Source organism: Leptodactylus fuscus, chromosome 1, assembly GCF_031893055.1.
Source record: "Leptodactylus fuscus isolate aLepFus1 chromosome 1, aLepFus1.hap2, whole genome shotgun sequence".
NCBI lineage: Eukaryota > Metazoa > Chordata > Amphibia > Anura > Leptodactylidae > Leptodactylus > Leptodactylus fuscus.
In genome coordinates this window covers 115,665,988-115,688,595 of record NC_134265.1, presented here as the reverse complement: position 1 = coordinate 115,688,595, position 22,608 = coordinate 115,665,988, and the positions used below count along the sequence as shown (strand labels likewise).

Sequence of the window (22,608 nt, the reverse complement as noted above, 5' to 3'; positions counted from 1 at the left end):
CCTATCCACAGGACAGGGGATAAGTTTCTGATTTTCCAAAGTGTTTCCTAATGATTAAGACGGAGGGCCAAAGGTCCCCCTAAAACCTCCTTGTGAATGGATCGCTAGTGCGTATGCATGACTGACGCTCCATTCACTTCTATGGGCCTGCCTGGACTGTAATCCAGCAACACCCACAGTCCATCAAAGTGAATTGAGTGCTGGTCATGCAAGCGCACTGGCATTCATTCACCAGGAGATTTTATCGGGACTTTCAGTCTCCTGTCCTCCTGATCACTGGGGGATCTGATATTTGGGACCCCAGCAGTCAGACACCTATTCCCTGCCCTGTGGATAGAGAATAAGTGTCCGTAATATTACAAGCACTTTAAAGGGTTACTCTGATCAGAAGCAGTTATCTTATATCTTTTGCAGAGTTGATAAATGCTAGATTGGTAGTGGTCCTGCTGCTAAAGACCACTGATCATCTATTCCTGTCAAACACAAGCTATGGCTAAGAGGAGTTAGGATGGACTTTACTACTTAATTGAATGTCTATGGCACTGACAGAACAGTGGTGCACAATCCCACAAATCTATCAAACCTCCACTGATATAGCTTATATACAGCACAACTAACAAGAAGTTAGGCATTTGCATATAACGTTGGGAAAGATTCTGATCTCTTGAACTGGGTGAAAACCCATTCAGAATAGTACATACTAAAGTTGGCCATACATTTCGAATAGCTGTCAGTTGAATGCATCCAAAAGCTATCTTTGCCATTTCCTCATACAAATGGCATCCTCGGCTTGGTTGAGTAGTGCATGGTGGTAGCTTATATCTCAGAGAACAAAAGGATTGGGCAGTTGATATCCAATAGCCCAATCCTTATCCTTCCTGACATTTCCTGCTGTGGGAGAGTCGGAAAGCCCCATACACATTAGATGGTGAGTCGCCCCCCTGCTTTACATTCATTAATGATGAATCCACTTTATTCTTCTTACACTATATTATAAACCAAACTCATGACATGGCAAGCAACACAAAATATCACTATACTATTTCAAAGCTTTAAATTTATTGTAGTACCAGAAAGAAGGGAAAGAAGGGTCTATGCACAAGATTTTTTTTTCACTTCAATAAGACTAGACAGCAAATACTCCCGTTACTACAACTTGATACAATTCAGCTTTGCAGGGCAATAATAGCATACATAGTGATTAAAATATTACTGTGCGACATTCATTACATATGGAATTACTAATTCATAAGGCAATTAACCAAGCTTGCATTTCATTACTGAAAATATGTAAATGTCATTTAAAATATCATTTATCAGATACAAAAGGAAATAACGTATGACCTATTATAGCCAACCCATATGATATCTTCTACGCTGACACAAAAGCGTAACAACTGTGTAGCAATGAAAAGAAGCAACAAGCTAAATACTGTATTATCTCTCCATAAAGATCTGCAGCAGTGGAATTTCTAGGTCTTTTTTTTTCAAGCCCTCATTACCAGAGAAGTGGGCGATATATGTTACTACTGAGAACACTTTCTATTCCTTAAAAAAAATGCCTTTAATTAATTTTTTTTTTTGGTCTATCAGATTTTCCAGAGCAGAATGAACAGGCCTCTTGAGGTCACGGGGCTTTATTGCAAAATGCTGCTATGCAATACACTTCGAGTCAGCAGTACGAGCCAAGGGCTATTTCATCATTTACAACCTATATTTGTGGTCAGCCTGGATATACTACATCTTTCCATTGCAGACACAAATCGCGGGGCCACTGATTGGTTTTGCATCACTCACATAGTCTCTGTAAAACTATCATAACACGGCATACGCTTAACTAAGTAAGCATCTTTCAAGCAGACATTTAACCTTTTTTCCAGCGCTGGTATGTAAGCCAAAAGTGTTAGTCATGCTACTATTTGCTTTAGATCTATTAAGAAAACATATGTTCCATTGTTACATCTGCTGCTCGCCCCCCAGTGGGCCCCGGGAGAAACTCTCCAAGAAAAAGGCACATTAACTGCTTCAGCTCTTGCCTTAAAAAGAGTTAACAAACACTTCAACACTGGGTCACTATGTACTGACCTAATGTATAAAGCTGTATAAATCCATACGCACATCCGTATACACAAGCGCAATTGTCTCGCTAAAGTCCCACAATATCTACAAGTAGGCACATGAACTGTACAGCCTCTCTTTTAGTAAGGCTTGCCCGAGGATTAACGCACAATAAGAAAGGTCTCTACACATTACAGAGGACACAGTTGGTTCTCAAGAAGGCAGCGCTTTCTTGCTGAGATATGTGAGCAAATAACAGGTTAAGATACGATTTCCTGTTCGGCCATGGGAAGAGGGGATTTCGTCCCTGCTGTAAAGTGACGGTACCGTTTTGGGTAATGATACTGATTTTGTCTCTCTCAAAGTTTTCTCTTCTGTAATTTACAGTAAGAAGAAAGAATCCGGTGCCAGCAAGAATTACATGTAATCCGTCCCTGATTAGGTCTTCTTACTGCGAGATCCCTTTTGTAGAAACAGCAGTTGGACGCCCCTTCTCAACCCCGAGCATTACATGGATTACACTGATATTACGCTGAAAATTTCACAAGCACAGATTTCCATTGCCCTGCCAACCCGTATAATGCAGGCAGCAAAATGATAAATGTACAAAAGTTAACCGCAGGGCTCAGTGCTGCAATGATAGAATTTGTAATAAATATGTGACAAGTATCTACAACTAAAGTGACGCTGCAAGCATAGGAAAAAGAGATGAAGACAGGCTCTACCATCCGTCTACTTACCTTCTTCCTGGGCTGCCATTTCATCATATTTGTACGGAAAAAGGTTGAGCATCAAGAGATGTGAGAGATACTTGTAAACGTGGGAATTTTCCAGCTGCTGATAGTCATGCTTCCTGCCCCTTTAAATATGTTGCATATTTACTTTTTGGAACATAATGACGAGGAAAAACAAAGTGCAGGAAAAGAGCTCTCGAATCCCGTTTAGCTTAACCAAATCCAACGGAAAAGAAAAACTGGAAAAAAATAATAAATAAAACGAATGTCGTCAGTACAATCAGTTATCTGGAGTAGGAGAATTTGGAGTGAGATGGAAAATCCTGTGCCTCATTGTGTTAAGGCAAGAAAAGGACCAGAAAAGGCTTCTTTTAAACCAAGATTTAGTCAATTCTCTTTTGTCATAAATGCTCACATCTGCAATCCAAGATCTGTAAGTGTCCTATACTCTCACGCTGCACAGCAGAGATCTGATTTTGTCATGTTGCAAATACCTCTCTGCTTTCTCTCCTTAAAATTCACTATCCTCTGAGTCCTCTGCAGTTACAAGCGAAGGTTGCCAGCCGTCTCCATGCATCTTTCCCCCAAAAAAAGTACATTCCAGGATACAGTTCCATAAGAGGAAAAGAAAATCTGTCTCCGCTGATGTCTTCAATTTGTAGAATGTTTCAGGAAAGGTTCTGCGTGAACAATTCACGCGATTTAATACATTGAAAACAGAAACAAAAACAAATCCACCAAAAAACACGGAATTTTACTTGGGAAATGCTGGAAGGAAATCCTGCAACAGCAACAAAATGTACTCCTCTACACTAATGACTTCCTTCCCTTCTAGTATATGCAGAGCCCGCACTGTTCTGTTCAAGACATTGCAGCAGCCTGCAGGGTCTTACTGCTAGTCAGATCAGCCACTACTATGTACAATATCTGCTTTCATTTACCCTGTGATCCCACTGTGCAAAAGCATACAGATCCGCAGTAGGAAATGTCTGCTTTAACAAAGCAAATAAATTGTTCTTACCCATGTAAATGTGGCTACACTAAAAGGATACAATAAAAATATGTTAAATGCAAGCAATTCTTTACATGTGACTGTACCAATATAGGACTGCTACTACTGCTGACCAGACATGTTATGTAGGGTTAGACGTATTATGATACATAAAGATTTTTCCACAGTGCACTTTACCACTGCATTTTAGGAAATACCTTAAAACTGATAAATAGATGGATAGATAGGAGATAGATGGATAGATAGATAGATAGATAGATAAGAGATAGATAGATAGATAGATAGATAGATAGATAGATAGGAGATAGATAGATAGATAGATAGATAGATAGATAGATAGATAGATAGGAGATAGATAGATAGATAGATAGATGATAGATAGATGATAGATAGATAGATAGATAGATAGATAGATAGATAGATAGATAGGAGATAGATAGATAGATAGATAGATAGATGATAGATAGATAGATAGATAGATGATAGATAGATAGATAGATAGATAGATAGATGATAGATAAGAGATAGATAGATAATAGATAGATAGATAGATAGATAGATAGATAGATAGATAGATAGATACTTTTCTTGTCAGTAACCAGTTCTCACTATCATGCAAGGTGTGCACTAGTAACTTCAGCTTTACATTCACAAACAGATATCATAGGTCAGTTATGTAAGTGAATGCAATGGGGAGGCAGTGTCACAGTGCAGCAGACGGGTCACCACCATTACTGAGACAGTAGAGATCCTGCCCTTCTGATACACAGCAGCAATGAGCATTGGTCTAAAACAGATCCACTTACAGAATCTTCTCACATAATCCACAATATGGGGAGGAGGATTTATTAACGCGCCTGTACCAGCTTTCTGGCATTGATCTGTGATAAAGTAGTGCATCTTTGGCACAAGGCCCTAACATATAGCTAAACTGCGGAGTTGCATCACCTAAATGGGGCACTAACAATGGCTAGGCTGATGGCTAAATGACCATTAAACGTATGATATGAGGGGTAGCCATACTCATTTTAGTCCACACTGCCATTTACAGTAAATGAGACAATGGGCAAACAATCTATCTGGTAAAAAAAGATCCATCATTAGATCTTTTGTCTATCTACTGAATATTACAATCACGGATGACTTCCTTCGGTCTAATGCTAATGGAAACCTTCAGAATGAGTGCAAATATGCACAGAGGGCGCTACAGTAAGTATAGATACAGTATACTACAACTCCATTCAAGGCATTTACAAGGCTCTGAAATACAGGATCTCTTAGCAATTTTCTGATGTCTAAGAATGGACTCTCCATCCCTTACAAAAGATCTTGACTAAATAGGACAACCCCTTTCTAAATGTACAGTAAATCTATTAAATAGCTTTTCGCACGGCGTCTGCCAGTGTAAACCTCTGGTGATCAGACTGACCACTTTTTTCATGCCTCCCAGTTATTAAAGGAACTAAGATACAAGTCCCCAAACAAAAATAGGTGTTTTTTTTTTTGTTCTGGGAATAAACAATCCAATAAATTCTACCTCTTGGATCCTAAAGGTGTTGACCCACAATGAACACTTATCACATATCTTCAGGATGGAAGCTAAATGGGTGCTCACTGGGGACCCCACAACTGGGACCATCACCACTTTTTAGAACATGGATCCCAAGTCTACAAAGTTTAAACAAAGTGACAGATGAGCATGTGCCCTGCCACTCCATTCAGTGTGTATAGGGGCAGCAGAAACAGCAGAATGGAGCAGCATGCTGGACCATCAGTCCATGGTAAAGGGAGGATAGCTAAAGAGGCCTTTTAAGTGAGCAGTGGGGGTCCCAGTGCTGAGTCCCCTAGCAAAAACACATTTACTACCTATCCTGTAGGTACGGGACTTCTGTAAAGGGGTTTTCCAGGACATAGCAGCAGTAATCCAGGGAATTCATATACAGGGAAAATAGGGAATAGGGACTCCTAGACAAAACCTATATATGACGTGTACAGCTTTCATGACATGCAATCAACACTACCTGCCCTGTTCTTATTAAATTATGATGGCATCTTGGATGCCGTTAAATAATCCCTCTGCAAACTTTCTGCTTCACTTATACCTATAGGGAAACTGCCGACATTTCTGTAGGTATAATTGACATACTATGATTTCCAAAGCCGCAACGGTTTTGGAAATCGTAGTGTGTCCGCTGCACATATTTTCCCACAATGTGTGGATAGGATTCATTAGAAACCCATCCACTTTGCAGGGATTAAAGGTATATATAAAAGGTGTATATTTTTTTCCCGTTTAACCACTGCAGCCACATTTGTATGTATAGTAAGTGTACATCATAAGGGTGAAAATTTACATGGCTGAAAACCAGTCACACTGTACTCAGATAAAAAAAGGCATAATTGGACAATCTAGCCTGGCAAATGACAGTAAGGCAGAGATACTGCGTGAGTATAAAATATTTACTCTGATACAAGCACCCCTGGTAAGCAATCTCTTTCCATCTGAATGACTGCTTTCACTGTGGATGGATTATAGCACATACTACTGTGTTTTCATGTCCAGGCACAATCTTTATCACCCTTACCAACCTACTAGTTTCTCAATGAATAATGCAGTAGGAAACGTCTATTGAAAACTGTTTTTTAATCCCTGTTTTTCCTTTTTATACTGTTTATAAAACACTTTCTTTTATAATAGAAAATTTGAAGATTATTACAGATGCATAATACATGTTGACTACAAAATGGAACCACAGAAGTTACAATTTCAATATCAGATTTCTAATCTGTTCTACATTTTCAGACATTTTTCTGACATATTTATATTAAAATTCATAAGAAGGGGCTAATACACTTTAATACATTCTGACTGGAAAGTAACAAGCTGCTGTAAACAGACATCGCTCTTCCCCAAAAACAGCACAAATAAAGCTCTGTTTAGATTTGGATTTTTGAAACCAATTTACTCCCATTGTTTTCCACAATTGCTTAATGCTGCCATGTACTAGTGCATTCTATATAGTCCTATTCCCCATCTTTATAAGTCTTAAAAGCTAGACGAATAGAATATGGTTACATGTTGCTGTTTCATCCATTGCATTAAAGTGATGCCTCTGGATTCCCCTATACTAAGGATCGCATGACTGATACTTTGTACTTTATACTCATTTCTAATACTTACTGTATTGGAAATTTGCTCTTCATACACTAACTTCCTGATGCAATATACACAGTATCAGGACATGGCACCCAGGATGTAAGAGATGAAGATGGTGGTTCAGTGGCTTACTGAGGCCTTGCAGCAAGAGTCCTAGATTCCAATATGACCAAGGACAACATCTGCAAGGAGTTTGTATGTTCTTCCTGTGTTTGCTTGGGTTGCCTCCCACACTCAAAAAACATTTTGATAGGTAATTTACATTGTGAGCCCTACATGGAACAGTAAAGCATTGTGGAATATGATGGCGGTATACATGTAAAAAAAAAAGCCATGCTTGATGCAGTTGCTGAATTTAGGCTAGTAGTCAAAGTACTTATATACCAGTGGATTGTGAACAGATAAATAATGAAATGAGCATATATAAGACATTTGTTTCATATCTACCATGTTCCTGTAATATGCAAGTAACCCAAGGCCTGCTACTCACAATATCTAGTTAGGGGGCCTTCATACTACCGTCAATGTCCGACAGGTAGTGTCCGCTCCTAGTGTTCATTCAAAATCTCGCATGGACATTAGGAGCGGACACTAGCTGTGTCCGTGACACTTGTCATTCATTTAAATGGCGATCGGGTGCGTTCTTTTGCACTTCGTGCCCTTCCTTCACTGTCCGCATGTAAAGATGTCCGACCCTTCAAGCGGACAGAAAAAACCTACATGTCAGGTTTTTCTAGAAAGTGTCCGCTCCTAATGTCCATGTGAGATTTTGAAGGACACTAGGAGCAGACACTACCTGTCGGACACTGACGGTAGTGTGAACGCTCCCTTAGAGTGTCTTCCTTTTAGTTAAATATAGTACATAGCATTAACATAAAATTCTATGTTAGAACAAGCTTTGATGAATAGCTGAGCAGAAAGCTTTCTAATTCCTTATATGTCTTTACTGATATATATGATTAATATGAAAAATCCTTTTGTATATATGCACATTACCCAGGTACAGCTCATGACCCTTATCTGTGCCTACACATTTTTCCAGTCACAATTTGTTGACTGCCATAAACACAACATCTAATTCCCGAGCTATGCCTCCTAATATGTTTTCTCCTTCCACTTACAGACAGAGCATGATTCAGTTGATATGGCTGTACAATAGCTAATTATCTATAAAAATAAATTAGAGCAATATATAGCAGCAATTATTGCACCCAACAACCTGTGCTCGGAAATAGATCATAGCTCTGGATTGTCATCTTAAAGTTAGGATCATATTAATATAATCAGCAGTAAAAGCAAGTAGATGCTGTCTTGCCAGGGAAGAAAACTACTTGTGATGGTTTGGAAAAGTGCTATCTCCAATCTCATCTTCATTAAGCACCATAATGTGTACTACAAAACAGCACGGATGCTTTGTTCTGGCTTAGTCTCAAAGCCATAAGCATCATTATTTAAGGACGCTGGGTGAATACATAAGACAACGAAGAAATGTACAAGGAAATCAGTGACATTCACATGCAAAACAAAAGTAAAGCTTAGAATAAATACTACATAAGATAAAATAATCCTTTAATAGTCCCACCATGGGGAAATTCAGTACATGTTAATAAAATAAACATAAAAGCGGTATTCACATATTACAACGCTATAGTATGGGATATGCCATCACGTGATGACTGGTCCAGCATCTGGGACTCCCATTGATTCTGAGAATAAAGGTTCTAAAGAGTTAACTCAACTGAACCTTTAGGGTAAATTCACACAGGGTTTTTTGGTCAGGATTTTGAGGCCATATTTGCCTCAAAATCGTGACCAAAAAGACGGCTCTCATTGAAATAAATGGGAGCCTTCAGGTATTTTTTCCGGGAGCCGGCTTGTGATAGCATAGGGGAAAAGGACTTGGGCATAATAGTAGATCACAAATTCAACATGAGCCAACAGTGCGGTGCTGCTGCAAAAAAGGCTAATAAAATTCTGGGATGTATTAAGACAAGCATTGAATCTAGATCAAGAGAGGTCATTATTCCGCTGTACTCTTCCCTGGTCAGACCACACCTGGAATACTGTGTACAGTTCTGGGCGCCTCAATTCAAAAAAAGACATCGATATATTGGAGCAAGTCCAGAGAAGAGCAACCAAAATGGTGGAAGGTCTGCAAACCATGTCCTATGAGGAGCGGCTAAAAGAACTGGGATTGTTTAGTTTGCAGAAGAGAAGGCTGAGGGGAGATTTAATAGCAGTCTACAAATATCTGAAAGGTAGTCACAGTGCAGAGGGATCTACCCTATTCTCATTAGCACAAGGAAGTACAAGAAGCAATGGGATGAAACTAAAGGGAAAGATACAGATTAGACATTAGGAAAAACTTTCTGACAGTGAGGGTAGTGAGAGAGTGGAATAGGCTGCCACGGGAGGTGGTGGGCGCTCCATCAATGGAAATCTTCAAGCGGAATCTGGATAAACATATAGCTGGGATGATTTAGGAAAACCTGCACTCGCAGGGGGTTGGACCTGATGGCCCTTGAGGTCCCTTCCAACTCTACCATAAAAATAAAAAAAATTAAAAAAAGCAAGATCCTCATTCTTCAGGCCATTTTGCCTCACGATTCAACCTGAAGACACTCCCTCCTCCCAACTAGGCCCATTCATTGAGCCTAATCCGGAGCGGAGCGCAGCTACCCGTATATCAAATTGTTAATATGTAGCCTACCTATATGAAAAATAACTCCATCAAAGTACAATATGAACAATGGCATTATTGAAGACAAACATTTTTCCCTGAATGACCACTTTAAGTAATGATATGGTATGTTGGCCACCATGGAAATAACCATAAGTCAAGTCTGTATGACGTGGCATATTGGTATAGCTGGACAAAAACTGGATTATTATAAAACTGGTATTCCAGGATGTCAAATGTTAACTTAGAAGGCAAACAAAAAACCACACAAATAGATAAGAAAGCTCCATCCTGCACAAAGGACCTGTCAGATTGGTGTTTCTTCTAGTGGAAGGCCACGTGGGCAACTCAAGATGCAAACACAGTTTATAGATGAGAAAATGGGAAACCAATACAAGTGAGTGCTAACCAATGACCACTGAAACAAAGATATGTTACCGCTCTTTTGTCTTCACACTTTCCTTTATCATCAGTCATTTAACCCTATACATAAGAATGCCTTGCTCTGGTATAGAATTTCATTGAAATATTTTGAAGGGCTCAAGTGCATAAAATGTCTTTAGATTTACCAAAGTCCATTGCAGACACTGCAAGGCATTGCAGTTTATATGTTGTAAGCATAACCCAAAGGAAAACCAAGTGTGACATTTTAGAGCCAAAACTGAATTTGATGTAAACAGTCCATCCTGGGCCACTTTTGGGCTACGGTTACATGGTGTGAAATACAGCTAAAAAACATGATGCGAAAAAAACCTGAACTTTAGAAAAAAATAAGCTTAGTTTTTCACTGCATTTTGGTTTATTGCCCTCCCCATGTAAGTCTATGGGGAAATGCGGTTAGCAGGTAAAATCAACATGTTTCTTCGAAAAACACGTGCATTTTTGTGTATATGATATGCCATAGCACAGGGTCCACTTGTCTACTGATGCCTAGGACTAAAAGTTGCTAAACACATTCGATAAACATCAACTGAACCCATAGATTTCTTGTATGGTGGTGTCCCTACTTTGCCCAACAATTATCAGGGGAAAGAAGGGTTAGGTTGGCCACATATATTAGATATGTATGGGGCAAACATGCAAAGTACAATGAGTTCAGCTGACCATTTAATGTTTATGGTTTATTATAATGTCTCTCCCCCAAAAGCACATTTTGCATGATGATATGGATCAATCAGTTGGATCTGAGCTGTCTAATCCTTTTGTTCGCAGGGAGATAAGTCGCTGCCGGAGGCTTTCTCCCCTCTTCTTATTCAGCACACACGCAATACTCAGCCAAGCAGGGCGTGCATGTGTATGGGGACATGAAGAGAGGCAACTGTCAGCTGTACAAGTGTTTGGCCATCAGCTATCTGAAATGCATGGACAGTTTTAATCATGAGGGATTTTGGCATGCCTGATCCCTTATTCTCACAGGAGATAAGCCACTTTCAGAAGTGTATGGCAGCAGCTTATTCCCTTCTACTTAGAGAAGACGTGCATGCTTGGTGATCAGTAGTAAAAACATTTTACCTAGGTGTATGGTAACTATAAGATCTGCCCATTTTTAGGGCTTGTGGGGTTCCTAGCAGCCAATTCTCACTGATGGCTATGTGCCATAAACCAGTACTTTGGGAGAACAATTGATCAATGCATTGAGGAAATTAAAATGTTTACAGAAAATAAAGACTGTAATAAAATTGACTTTCATTAGTCAATATTTGGCTGTAATACATACCTAAACATGGCTTGAAATAACTATAATTTAGGGGTGCATTTATTCTTAGTGCTGTAATATTTTCTGCCTCTACCAATTTTACATATAGATACATTGCCATTTTCTTTCTGTTCTAACCACTCGTCATCACACCTGAATATTTTACCTGTTTGTAAATAAATTATACTGTAAATTTGTCACCATTTCAGTCATTGTCAGGTTAATTGTCTACAAGCAATACGTTTAACTCAGAAGAAGCTCCGGGATATGTAGACTGCTATACTGAATCTGCATGTGTTAAACCCATAGACTGGTGTCAAAAAGTGATTTCAGAATAATGCAGTGATAAAGACTGGCATTACAACTGCTGTAATATATGAGAATGCAGATTGTTCTAATTATTTATAGGAAACAAGAGAGAGAGAAAAAGGGAGAGGTGTGACAGAGTAGATGCTGGACTAGGAAGATTACAGCAGAATTTTCTTACTCAGCATCTGGGGTTGACAGTCAAAACAAGGCAATTAAAATAATAACAAAAGAAAAGCCACATAAAGTATACAGCTCGTGACCTTTGGCTTATAGGCATGACCTTTTAGAGGTCGTGATCTAATCCAAAGAGCAGGGACACATGAGACTTCATTTACAGTTGCAATGGAGCAAAGAAAACAGCAAGTACTGTGACGTTACAACAGTGTAGGGACAATAGCAATTTCCATTAGAAGTCGCATGAGGCATGCCGTTTACCAGCTAAATGATGAATATTGTATTGATATTAAGCACTATACTATTCATGTAGTTACTCTCTGTATCCCTCCACAGAATTGAAAACACCAGGACTAGAAAAGAGAAATGGGAAGAACAATATAAGGTTATGAAATTATTATGTTGTAGCACATGTCTACACTGAGAATTTGGATTAAGTCGACATGTAAAAGGATTTATTAACAGATAATAAGCTGAACTGTGCTAAGTGCTGGCAGCTGAGGCCAAGGCAAGCAAGACTATAGGATATATTAAAAAACACACATGAAGAAAATAGACCACACATGGGATATTATACAAAAGTGAGGGCTCCAGGGTACAAAAATAGGACCCAGCAGAGCCAGCAGGCATTCTGAGGAAGAATTCACATTAATTAAGGGAATTCTAATATCAAGAAGGATTAGAGAAATTGGGGTTGCACAGCTTAGGAAAGATGCCTTAGGGACAACCTAATTGTCATGGCAATATACATTCGAGTTTAATATAAGATCTGCCTAATGATATTTGTATACCTACTGGAGATCCCTATTAGCTGAAGAAACAAAGATCAGAGAACCGGGGTAAAAGCACAGGGACACTCGTGTAAGCAATAAACAGCATTATGTTCCCTGCAGTAGGACTGAATAAATCGAGGGGATCGGAGATAGTGTTAGTCTGGTGTCTAAAGTCATGATGAACATCAACTCAAAAACACAGCAACAACGAGGATAGGCCTTGAGGCAGGGAGCTGCTGAACAGCAATGAGGTATCCCTCTTTCAATTGTCAAGTTGCCTTCCACATATTGTAGGCTGACATGAGATCCTGGTTTATCCTGGTTGATCATGTTTCTAAATGTATTCAAGCTGGTACTGGGTAGAAGCTTTGATCTAAGTATTAGACTCATATAAACTAAATTGTAAGCACCAGACTTGAAGCTAGATTACATAAATATATAAGGAAAGTTTTGCCCTTGGTTGAGTTGCTGTAAAATATGATAAAGCAATTTACTCTTTTTCCTTCCTAAATATTCTTCGTATAGGTGCACATAAGGTGGCAGAGATGGTGTCTCTATACAGAAATTCTTCATTTCTATACTTCTGGGAATGAAATGCATGTCATGTATGTAATTCCCATTGATTAAATAAAGTCATTTTGTGATTTACAGCAATATGCTGTTCTCTTGTCACCAGACTCCCTTCCCCCAATTCACAAAAGAGAGTTGCAGGTGCACAATTTGATCACTGAGACTGCCCCGGGCTGAATACATTGGGATCAATCTTGGGACCTTAGTCCTTGCTCTTCAGATTAGGATTTGTTGCACTAATGATGCATTCTGTACTCTGAAGAGAGCCATAACTAAAGGAAACATAGTAACATACAATACCCTCAGTTCTTTCTGCAATATCACAACATTTCACAAGATACCCACAATGTCTACCTAATACTGAAACATAAGGAATTGCCTATTACTGCCTGATGTCTGTGCCAAGTGTATGTCAATACATTGTTTTGTTGTTTTGCTCCTATATATAAAGGTGAACCTTAAATGACTGCAAATAGACACACACTACTCTATTTTTAGAACCTGAGTACAATTCTTACATTGGATGCTAGAGGTTGGAGAGACAGTTGTAGGCACTAGGGCACAGACACTGCATACCGATTTACAGTTAACCATCTTGCAACCACTGCTCAAAATTGGATAAAAACAATAATCTACAGATCCCCTGAAAAAAAAAAAATGGCTAAAAATAGTATGAAACTGCAATCTGTCTAAAAAAAAATCCTGGCTAGATAAAGGAGTTGTCTGTTCAGAGCGATAGACTTATGGAGAGGTTTGCTGTGCATATATGTATATAGATACATGTATATATACACAAACAAACAAGACTTGGCCATACAAAAATCCCATAAATACAGACAGCTCTATTTAATCACATTGGCTTCCATGGTATTTGAGTAAAGTAAGATATCCTATTCACGGTACAGGGTAAAATTAGAGCAATGTATATAGATACTTTCAGTGAAATTAAGCAAAAATGTATACAATGCTCTCTCTTGTTTGAGCATCTGTTGTCCAGGTGGGTGAAGCTATACAGCCCATGTCATACACGAGTAACAGATCATTTCTATGCTCATACTAACAAGTAAAAGCCTTCATGTTATTCTTCCACACAGCTCATGTGTCACTCATACATATCAAACACACAATCCTTCTTATGTAGTGGGAGGCCATGAGGATAATTCACAAGTATTGGTGATATAGCCACCATTATTCTACATGACAATGACTTGGTAGGATATCCCTAAATGTTCTTTATAGAGATTATGTACAGATGGTCTCCTAAAGGAGAAATCATTACAGAGCAGAGATTTACATACATAATATACATTATTTTTTTTCAAACTTGTATTTTGACCAAAATGAAGTGAAGCTTTGCCAACTCTTTTCAACCATAAGACCCAGCTTCTTTAAAACAATATAAGTTTTATTGCTATCCTCACATATTGTTCAGTTTTGTGTATTGTTTTAATATACCATACAAATGTGACAACTAAGCTCTACTAGCTGACAGACCCGCCTGTTTATTTTTATTTTTTTCCCAGAAACAGATATGCTGTGTCATAAGAACAGTCACTCTACCTTAAAGTGAATGGGAGAGTAGATTTCCATTAAATATTATTTTTCTCAAAAAAAATGCATGTGGGTTTTTTGAAACTTGCATATGCTTTTTTAAAAAAAAAACAAAAAAAAAAAACAGTATATATTGCTAAACAAAGCATGCAGCTGTCAGATTTTTAGGCAAAAATGCACTGTGTGACTACAGCCTGAGCAGGACTCTGCATGATGCTGATGATCAATCATTCACATCTATTGCTCATCTCCTACTCTTTCCTATGTATCTACCATGCTGCCATCCTGTCTGTGTCCATAAAAGCCGCCTGTCTGATGAAGGCAGGGGTGAGGCTGGAATAGTTAAAAAAAGAAACAATGAAAAAAATGTGTGTCTGCCTGTCTTTACTGTTGCCTCTAATGACTGCTGTGATCATGTGATCATCTAGATGTGTGAAGCAGATTCTGGCTTCTCAGGTGATCAGGACCAGCCCCCACCTCATCCTGGCTGCTCTGGCAGTCAATAAACTTTAGACCAGACCTGGGCAATGTCCGGCCCGCAGGCCACATCCGGCCCTCTGACTGCTTCTATCCAGTCCGCACAGCTAGTTGAAGTTTTTTCAAGGACCTGGGATGATGTAATCACAGCTTATCACCAGGATAGGCTATGACTTGTTAGTGGGCGGAGCCACATGAGACTGTGTGCTTCCTGCAAGCTGCTGGCAATGGGGGCAGCTGGATGATAAAGAGAGAAGAGACAGCATGTGTGAGCAAGAAGGGGGAACTAGGGGTGGATGTAGAGGGGCAGTTAAACTGAATGCACATGGAGAGGGGACATTAAACTAGGGGGCAGATGGAGGGTGACATTCAGCTGGGGCAGCTGGAGGAGGATATTAAACCATGGGGGGTAGCTGGAGGGGGACATGTCTGCCTCTAGTTGCCACCAGTTTTATGTCCCCCTCCAGCTACCCCAGTTTAATGTCCCCTCTAGTTTCTGCTAGTTTATACCGGGGCACCAGGAGAGGGACTTAATACTGTGGGACATTTGGAGGGAAACGTTATAATGTGGGGGTGTATAACATTAGGGTGACTGTAGGAGGATTTTACTTTGTGGGGCACATGGAAAAATGATTGAGAATCGGCGGAGAAGTGGGTGGAGCTAAATGTGCGCATGGCCCTCTAGAACCGTTACAATTTCTCATGTGGCCCCATGGGAAAATTAATTGTCCACCCCTGCTTTAGACTAATGCTGCTCTCATCATTAATGACATCACATTCATGGTGGGTGTGGCTAACGACTGAAGTCATGTGCACAATGAATGGCCCAGGATTAGAAACCAGTAATGAAGTCAATGCAACAGACTGTTACTCACACAATACTAAAAAAGGTAGGAAGTCAAATTTTTTTGTGGTCTGAATTAGAAAAATTATTTTGAGCATATTTTTTGTCTATCTGTAAAAAAAAAGTCTTGGAAAACCCTTTCAGAACCACAACATTTGTTGTCCTACAAATAGAAAGGGTGATTTGAAAATCTAAAGCTTTACAGATTTGCCTCTTAAAGGAATTGTGCCACCAAAGCAAGTTATGACCTGTCCGTTCACATCAAATCCCGTCTCCATAGTATGCATGGAGTGGCAAGTTGTGCATGTGCATTGCCAATCCATAATTTTCCTATGGGATTTCCTAGAGTGTTTCCCAATGGGACTAATGACAGTGAATTTAGAATAACATGATCATTACATTATCTGACATATTTGCAGTTGTATTTATAATGTATATGTTTCACTTAGGAGGTGTTTACACTCCCATTGCATGTCTGCTTTGATAGTGTGTGTTATAAAAAAACAAAAAAAAACAAACACCGATCATAGCAGACACTAACTAACACTAATTGATGAAAATGTGTCCATTTTCTTTACCGTTCCATTTAATGGATGGACACATTAGCATCAGTTAATGTCAGTCTTTATACTGTCTGTTTTTTGATTTTTTTTGTTTCTGCTTTCTGAGCATGCGCAGAAAAAAAGCAGAGAGTAATAACGGACAGTATAACGGACGCCCATCCATTACTGTCCATTATCCATATACATTAATGTTAAAAAATAATGGGATGCTTGACATGTCATAAGTCCGTTATTTTAAATTAACAAATCCTGCACCCTGGGTTTTTATGTCCACAAAAAAGTATGTGATGGATTTGGTGTAAACAGAAACTAACGGGCAACAGATAAAATCCTATTGAAATCAATCGGATTTTTAATGGATATATGATGGTTTTGTTAGCACTTTCTAACAGATTCTAGCAGTGGACACCACTAACAGTAGTGTGAACACCCCCTTATAATTGTTGTGTATTTAACTTGATATAACAGTATTGTGACTTCCAGTTAAGAAACCACAAGTCTACAATGAAACCTACATCAAAGAAAAAGCTTTTTTTTTTACTCACTATTAACTCAATAGTTTGACCAACTCCTTTTCTGGGGTCCAAGTTAAATGTCCTTGGTGTAATTTCTCATTATATGCATCATAATTATTTAATATTTTACAGGAGTTTTATGGGATCTGAGTATCAATATCAGATAAGTAGGCTCCGACCCTCCACACCATGCCAATCAGCTTTGCTAAGTGCTTCACAATTTGGATTGCTTACTTGGGTCTGTCTACCCTCACACCATCATATTAGTAGTAGCAATGGCAGGGTATAGTAGCTTTGTCCAATTCACCCAAATGGCATGAATCTGTACAGTCAACACTATATGGAAGGTGGAAAGTAGACTGTGGTAAACAATGAAGAGGATAAAGCACTCACCTGAATGCCAGCAATCAGTGGGAAGCAGAGAGATGGACCCTAATCAATATGATATTAATGCCCTATTCTATTGATGGGCCATCTTTAACCAATTCCCAGAAAACCCTTTACAGGACTACTTGATATACTAGTGCACATTATCCATACTGAAGATGAAAATAGTTTTCCAACATGCCATCCATCATGATAAAATATAGTGCAACAATGCCTTGTGTGCCAAGAGATGTCCAATTCTGCCACAGAATAATACAGTTATGAGAAAACCAACATTTCACAGAATTCTTACTTAATATGCATCTACTGACTGCAACACTGGGCACCACTTCAGATTTACAGAGAACTTATTACAGAGAAAGTCTTGAATTATTCAGTACTCATTGAGCCACAATGTTATTTAAAGTCCGCTTTAGATGTTGTATCAGAAATCTGTACAAATATCAATCTGAGGTGTTCTGTGCTCCACGATGTGATAATATGTTCTTCTGGATGAGAAGCAGCGTCTCACACTCAAGTGTCTGAATTTCAAATAGTTTGCAGCCGACACATTTATACAGTTAATGACCTGGACAACTGGTGGTTTCCATGGCAGGATTTGCTTTAGACGCTAAAATGTCTCTATAATTGGACAGATACTAGGTAAATCCACCCAGTCACTTATGTACACTCAGTCAAACTGAAGAATTTAATGTTACATCGATGTGGATTTGTTTATTCCATATAACTGTCTGTTTCTGTATTATTCGGCATTCTGTACATATGGTTTACTGTGGAAATTAATATGTGGAACATATTTCTTTGCCTGCACAAATTGTAATGAACCAGTGTTATATTCCAGCATTTTTTCAATTAGATCTTCCTATAGCCAATATTAATAATTGTTATAGTCTTGATTTGAAATAATAATATCATGCAGATTATTTAATGTGGTGAAACAGGCGTTCACGTGTCCACTGGGCTGAACACAAGTCCATTTAGTAGTGATGATAACTGTACAACATTAGCATGGAGCAAGGCAGTAAAATCTTCACGGCTGCTTGTACATAAGATAATTTTTTTTGGTTTTTACTAGTTATGCATACAGTATGTGCATCGTAATGTACAGTATATGTTACAGGGAATGGGTGAAATGTAAGCATTGTTTAGAATTGTTCAGTATTCTACATAATGCATACAACTTGAAGGCAGGGTATGAAAAAAAAATTATCAGTACATAGTTCATTGCTATGTTACAAAGTATGTTTTAAGCAACATGTGAGGCCACCATACATGAGCAAAGCAGGCAGTATATGATGTATATTAACTCCTTCTCACTGTAGCCATTTTTTTTTTATTTCATCATTTTTTACTATCCCGCCTTCAAAAACTTTTTTTTATTTTTCTGTTCACAGAGCCGTATCAAGGCTTCATATTTGAGATAGAAATAGTACTTCATAATGGTGTAATTTAACATTCCATGCAATGCATTGAGAAGCTGGGAGGGAAAAATTTTTTTAAATGGAGTGGAACTAGAAAGTTACACAAACTAAGTTTTTTTTTTTTTTTAAAGGCTTTGCTTTTACAGCGTTAATTGTGCAGCTAAAATGACATGTTACCTATTTTCTGCCGATTTAAATGTTTTTTTTAAGAGAAATTCTCGGACCACATTCTGTTGCCTGGAACTTTTTAAATATCAATATACAGGGTTGTATGAGGGGTCCATTCAGGACAGATATACAAATTTATACTTATACCATTTATATTTAAATAATTTTGAGGAACATGTGATGTTTTGATAGTTTTTTTTTTGGGGGGGGGGGTCCAAATTTATATGGCAGGTGAAACGGCGAAGAGATGTTGCTAATTTTTAAAAAAAATTTTTACCACTATGGCATTCACCACATCGGAAAAATATTTTTATAAGTTTGTAGATCAGGAATTTTTGGACACACGGATACCTAATGTGTACGTTTGTTTATTTTTATATATATATATATATATATATATATATATATATATATATATATATATCTGGTCTACGGAAACAGGGATGAGTAAAACTTTTAGTATCACTAATACAGTATACTGCAATGCTAATTTTAAAGTTCCTAGACTTATATTACAGGCTACCTAGCACAGCCTGTAATAGACGTTTGCTAATGAGAAGACTGGGAGCCTTTAGTAGCCTTCTGGTTGTCATAGCAACTGGTCACAACCTCAGGATCATATCGTGAGGAATGGTGATCACCAGTAACATGGCGGCACCCATATGCAGAAATGAAACTGGTGCCTCAGTCAACTTTGACTAAAGTATTAAAAGGGATAATGCCCACAATCAGTGCAGGCAAAAAAAAAAAAAAAAGAATGAAATGAAATGAAATGACCAATCTGTAGCCTTAAACTTGATGGAAAGATGTAAAATATATTAGTTTGTACATATTTCTCCATAACAGTATGGTAATAGTATAGTGTCATAGTAGTATTTGTGTAGTAGGCGCAGGAGATAGGATTAGCTGCAGGAGTCGAAAAATGCTCTGACTCTTTCAGCCCCCCAAACACCCCCCTGGGTTCCAAGGAGAGTGACAAGGCAGCCAGGAGACTTTCTGTGTATAATAGTCTGTTACCTAATACACAATAAACAATAATGTACAGAAATATTGCAGTATATGGTACAGGAGATCAGATGAACCCACGCTCAAGTTTCCCAGGTTTCAATTCTTTAATAAAATGTCCCTATAAAATAACTAGGCATTCTATCAAATCCCTAGAAAAAGTATATAATGTCAAAATGAAATTGCCACATATATCACATTGTGCCGGAAAATGGTCACCATTCTATATACCTTTACTTAACACACAAGTACTTTGCATTTGATCATTTAAATGATTTAATATAATTTGCCTATATGTGATCTTTCAGGAATACTATCATGCTGTTAAACAGATGCACTTTTCTACATATTCTTTTACTAGCCGGTCATTAACATTTTATGTGGTACCCTATCAAATAGCCACTTCATCTGCAAGTTTGGGCTTGTGTAATGAAGAAGCAAATAAATAACAGGGTAGGTTGTTGTATCATTAGGAAGTATGAAATCCGCCTTGATATGTAATTTGGTCTTTCCCTTTCTAGGGTCTGAAGCAGCTGGAGACACATTAGTGCAGCGATGTTTGAGGTTTGCTGACAACTGATACATGAATTGCGTGTACTAGAACTTTTTATAGTGTTGATGAGTTGCGAAATATCATTTGGAGTATACAAGAACCCTCCCTTAACCAGTTGCAGATGTGGACTTGATCATAGCTCTCAGACACTGACTATTTACAATGAAACAATAGAACAAAATGTAGACTTTGCCTTGAAACTTATGAGGTAAACCCTGATGTAGTCAGTATAATAATTCACCATAGGAACAGAACGTCCATATAAAAGGTTTAATGCTTACACATAATAGCTGCCTGAAATAAGAGCAAGATTGTTACTGGGTGACATAAGGAGCAGGGAGTGCAAACTGAGAAGCACAATGACTGGGTTAGTGGTTAGCACTGCTGCCTTGCAGCACTGGGATCCTGGGTCCACATCAGACCAAGGCCATAATCTGCATGCCTTCTGTACTATGTTCTCTCCATGTTTTCATGTGTTTCCCCTGGATACGCCAGTTTTCTATCTTGTGCCATATGATGGTGCTATATAAATTAATAAAATAAATAAATAGTATTCTAAGCACTGGGAGTATCGGCATGTGCTCATTTCAGAATTTACTATGTCTTTATTTTGTTTACTTATATAGCGTCATCATATTCTGCAGCACTTTATAGACATTGTCAGTCACTGTCCCATATAGGGCTCACATTTACATTCCCTATCAGTATGTCTCTGGAGTGTGGGGAAAAACCAGAGTACCTGTAGGAGACCAACACAAAAATGTGGAGAACATCCAAACTCCTTGCAGATGTTGTCCTTGGCAGGATTAAAATGCTTTGTGTGCAACTGTATTGCCTGTAGCCTGTACTCTTCAACATGTTCTGCCATGCTCAGCAGGCAAAGTGGTCTGGTGATTGGTCAACAGAAGACCTAAACTGCACAGAGCACTGTTTCTCAAACTGACGGTTGCGACACCAAGGTGGTTGTGTAAACACCTCTGGGGTTAGGGGGGGGGGGGGGGGGGGTCACCAGGAGAATTAAAAAATTCCTTCCAAAATTTGCAGAAGTGCCAATTGCCAGCAATACTAATTACCAGTATTTTGCAGTCCTGCACAAAGTGTTTGATAATGCAACAGTCATGTGATCAGTCAGATCAGGGGCGTGGCTAATATCTTCATGTATAGAAGCTGCCAGGGCAGCCAGTAGAACAACAACACACATAGGGCTCTTTCACATCTGCGCCCGTACTCCGTTCTGCAGGTTTCCGTTTCCTGCACAAAACGGGGGCAGGAGACGGAAACCTGCCGGCATGTTTCAATCCCATTCATTTGAATGGCTTGAAAAGTCTCCAGCCGTGTGCGCCGGTGAGTGTTTTATGCGCTCCGCGGCGAAACCATTTTTTTTAAACCTGACACAGAGTCGGACATGCAGTACTCTGTGTCCGGTTTTAAAAAAACGGTTTGGCTGAGGTGCGAATAAAACGCTCACCGGCGCTCACGGCCGGACTTGGCATGACAGGATTCACGGAGTTCAGGCGCTGGTGTGAACCCAGCGTTAGGAAGGAGGGGGAAAGAAGCAAGAAAAGAACCTGACAATTTAAAAAAGAGCAATTTTACCCTAATAAGATATATAGCAAAGATTCTTATATTTATTTATGCTAGGTTCACACTAGCGTTAAGGTTTCTGTTCTTTGAGTCTGCTTGGGGACCCGAAAAAAAGGAAACCCTATCGGTTTAAAAAGCAGTTACCCGTGGAAAATAGACAATAATGGGGTCTGCCGGGTTTCCGCTCCCAAAATTGGTGGAGAGAAAAATCCTGTTTGCAGGACTTTTTTCTCTGCATATTTTAAGCGTAATAGGGGATGGAGTCACCAAACACTAGAGTAACCGCAGTCTTATACTATTGGTTTATGCACATTTGGGAAAACGTTGGTGACCATTTAAGCCTTTTCTAACATATGGAGTAACTGATGTAGTCAATA

At 38.8% G+C, this 22,608-nt stretch overlaps 1 protein-coding gene across 4 annotated transcripts in view; it reads right to left on the bottom strand.

Annotated features, from left to right (window-relative positions):
* Nucleotides 1-22,608, bottom strand: part of TTC28 (tetratricopeptide repeat domain 28) — a 450,602-nt gene that overhangs the window by 346,673 nt on the left and 81,321 nt on the right. The window contains exon 1 of one of the 4 annotated variants that reach the window (XM_075276537.1): nucleotides 2,799-3,672. The exons of the other annotated variants lie outside the window; for them this stretch is intronic. Within the exon in view, the coding sequence (XP_075132638.1) occupies nucleotides 2,799-2,825 (27 nt within the window). The 5' untranslated portion in view covers nucleotides 2,826-3,672. Of the gene's footprint in view, nucleotides 1-2,798; nucleotides 3,673-22,608 lie in introns of those variants that run through there. 4 annotated transcript variants of the gene reach the window in all.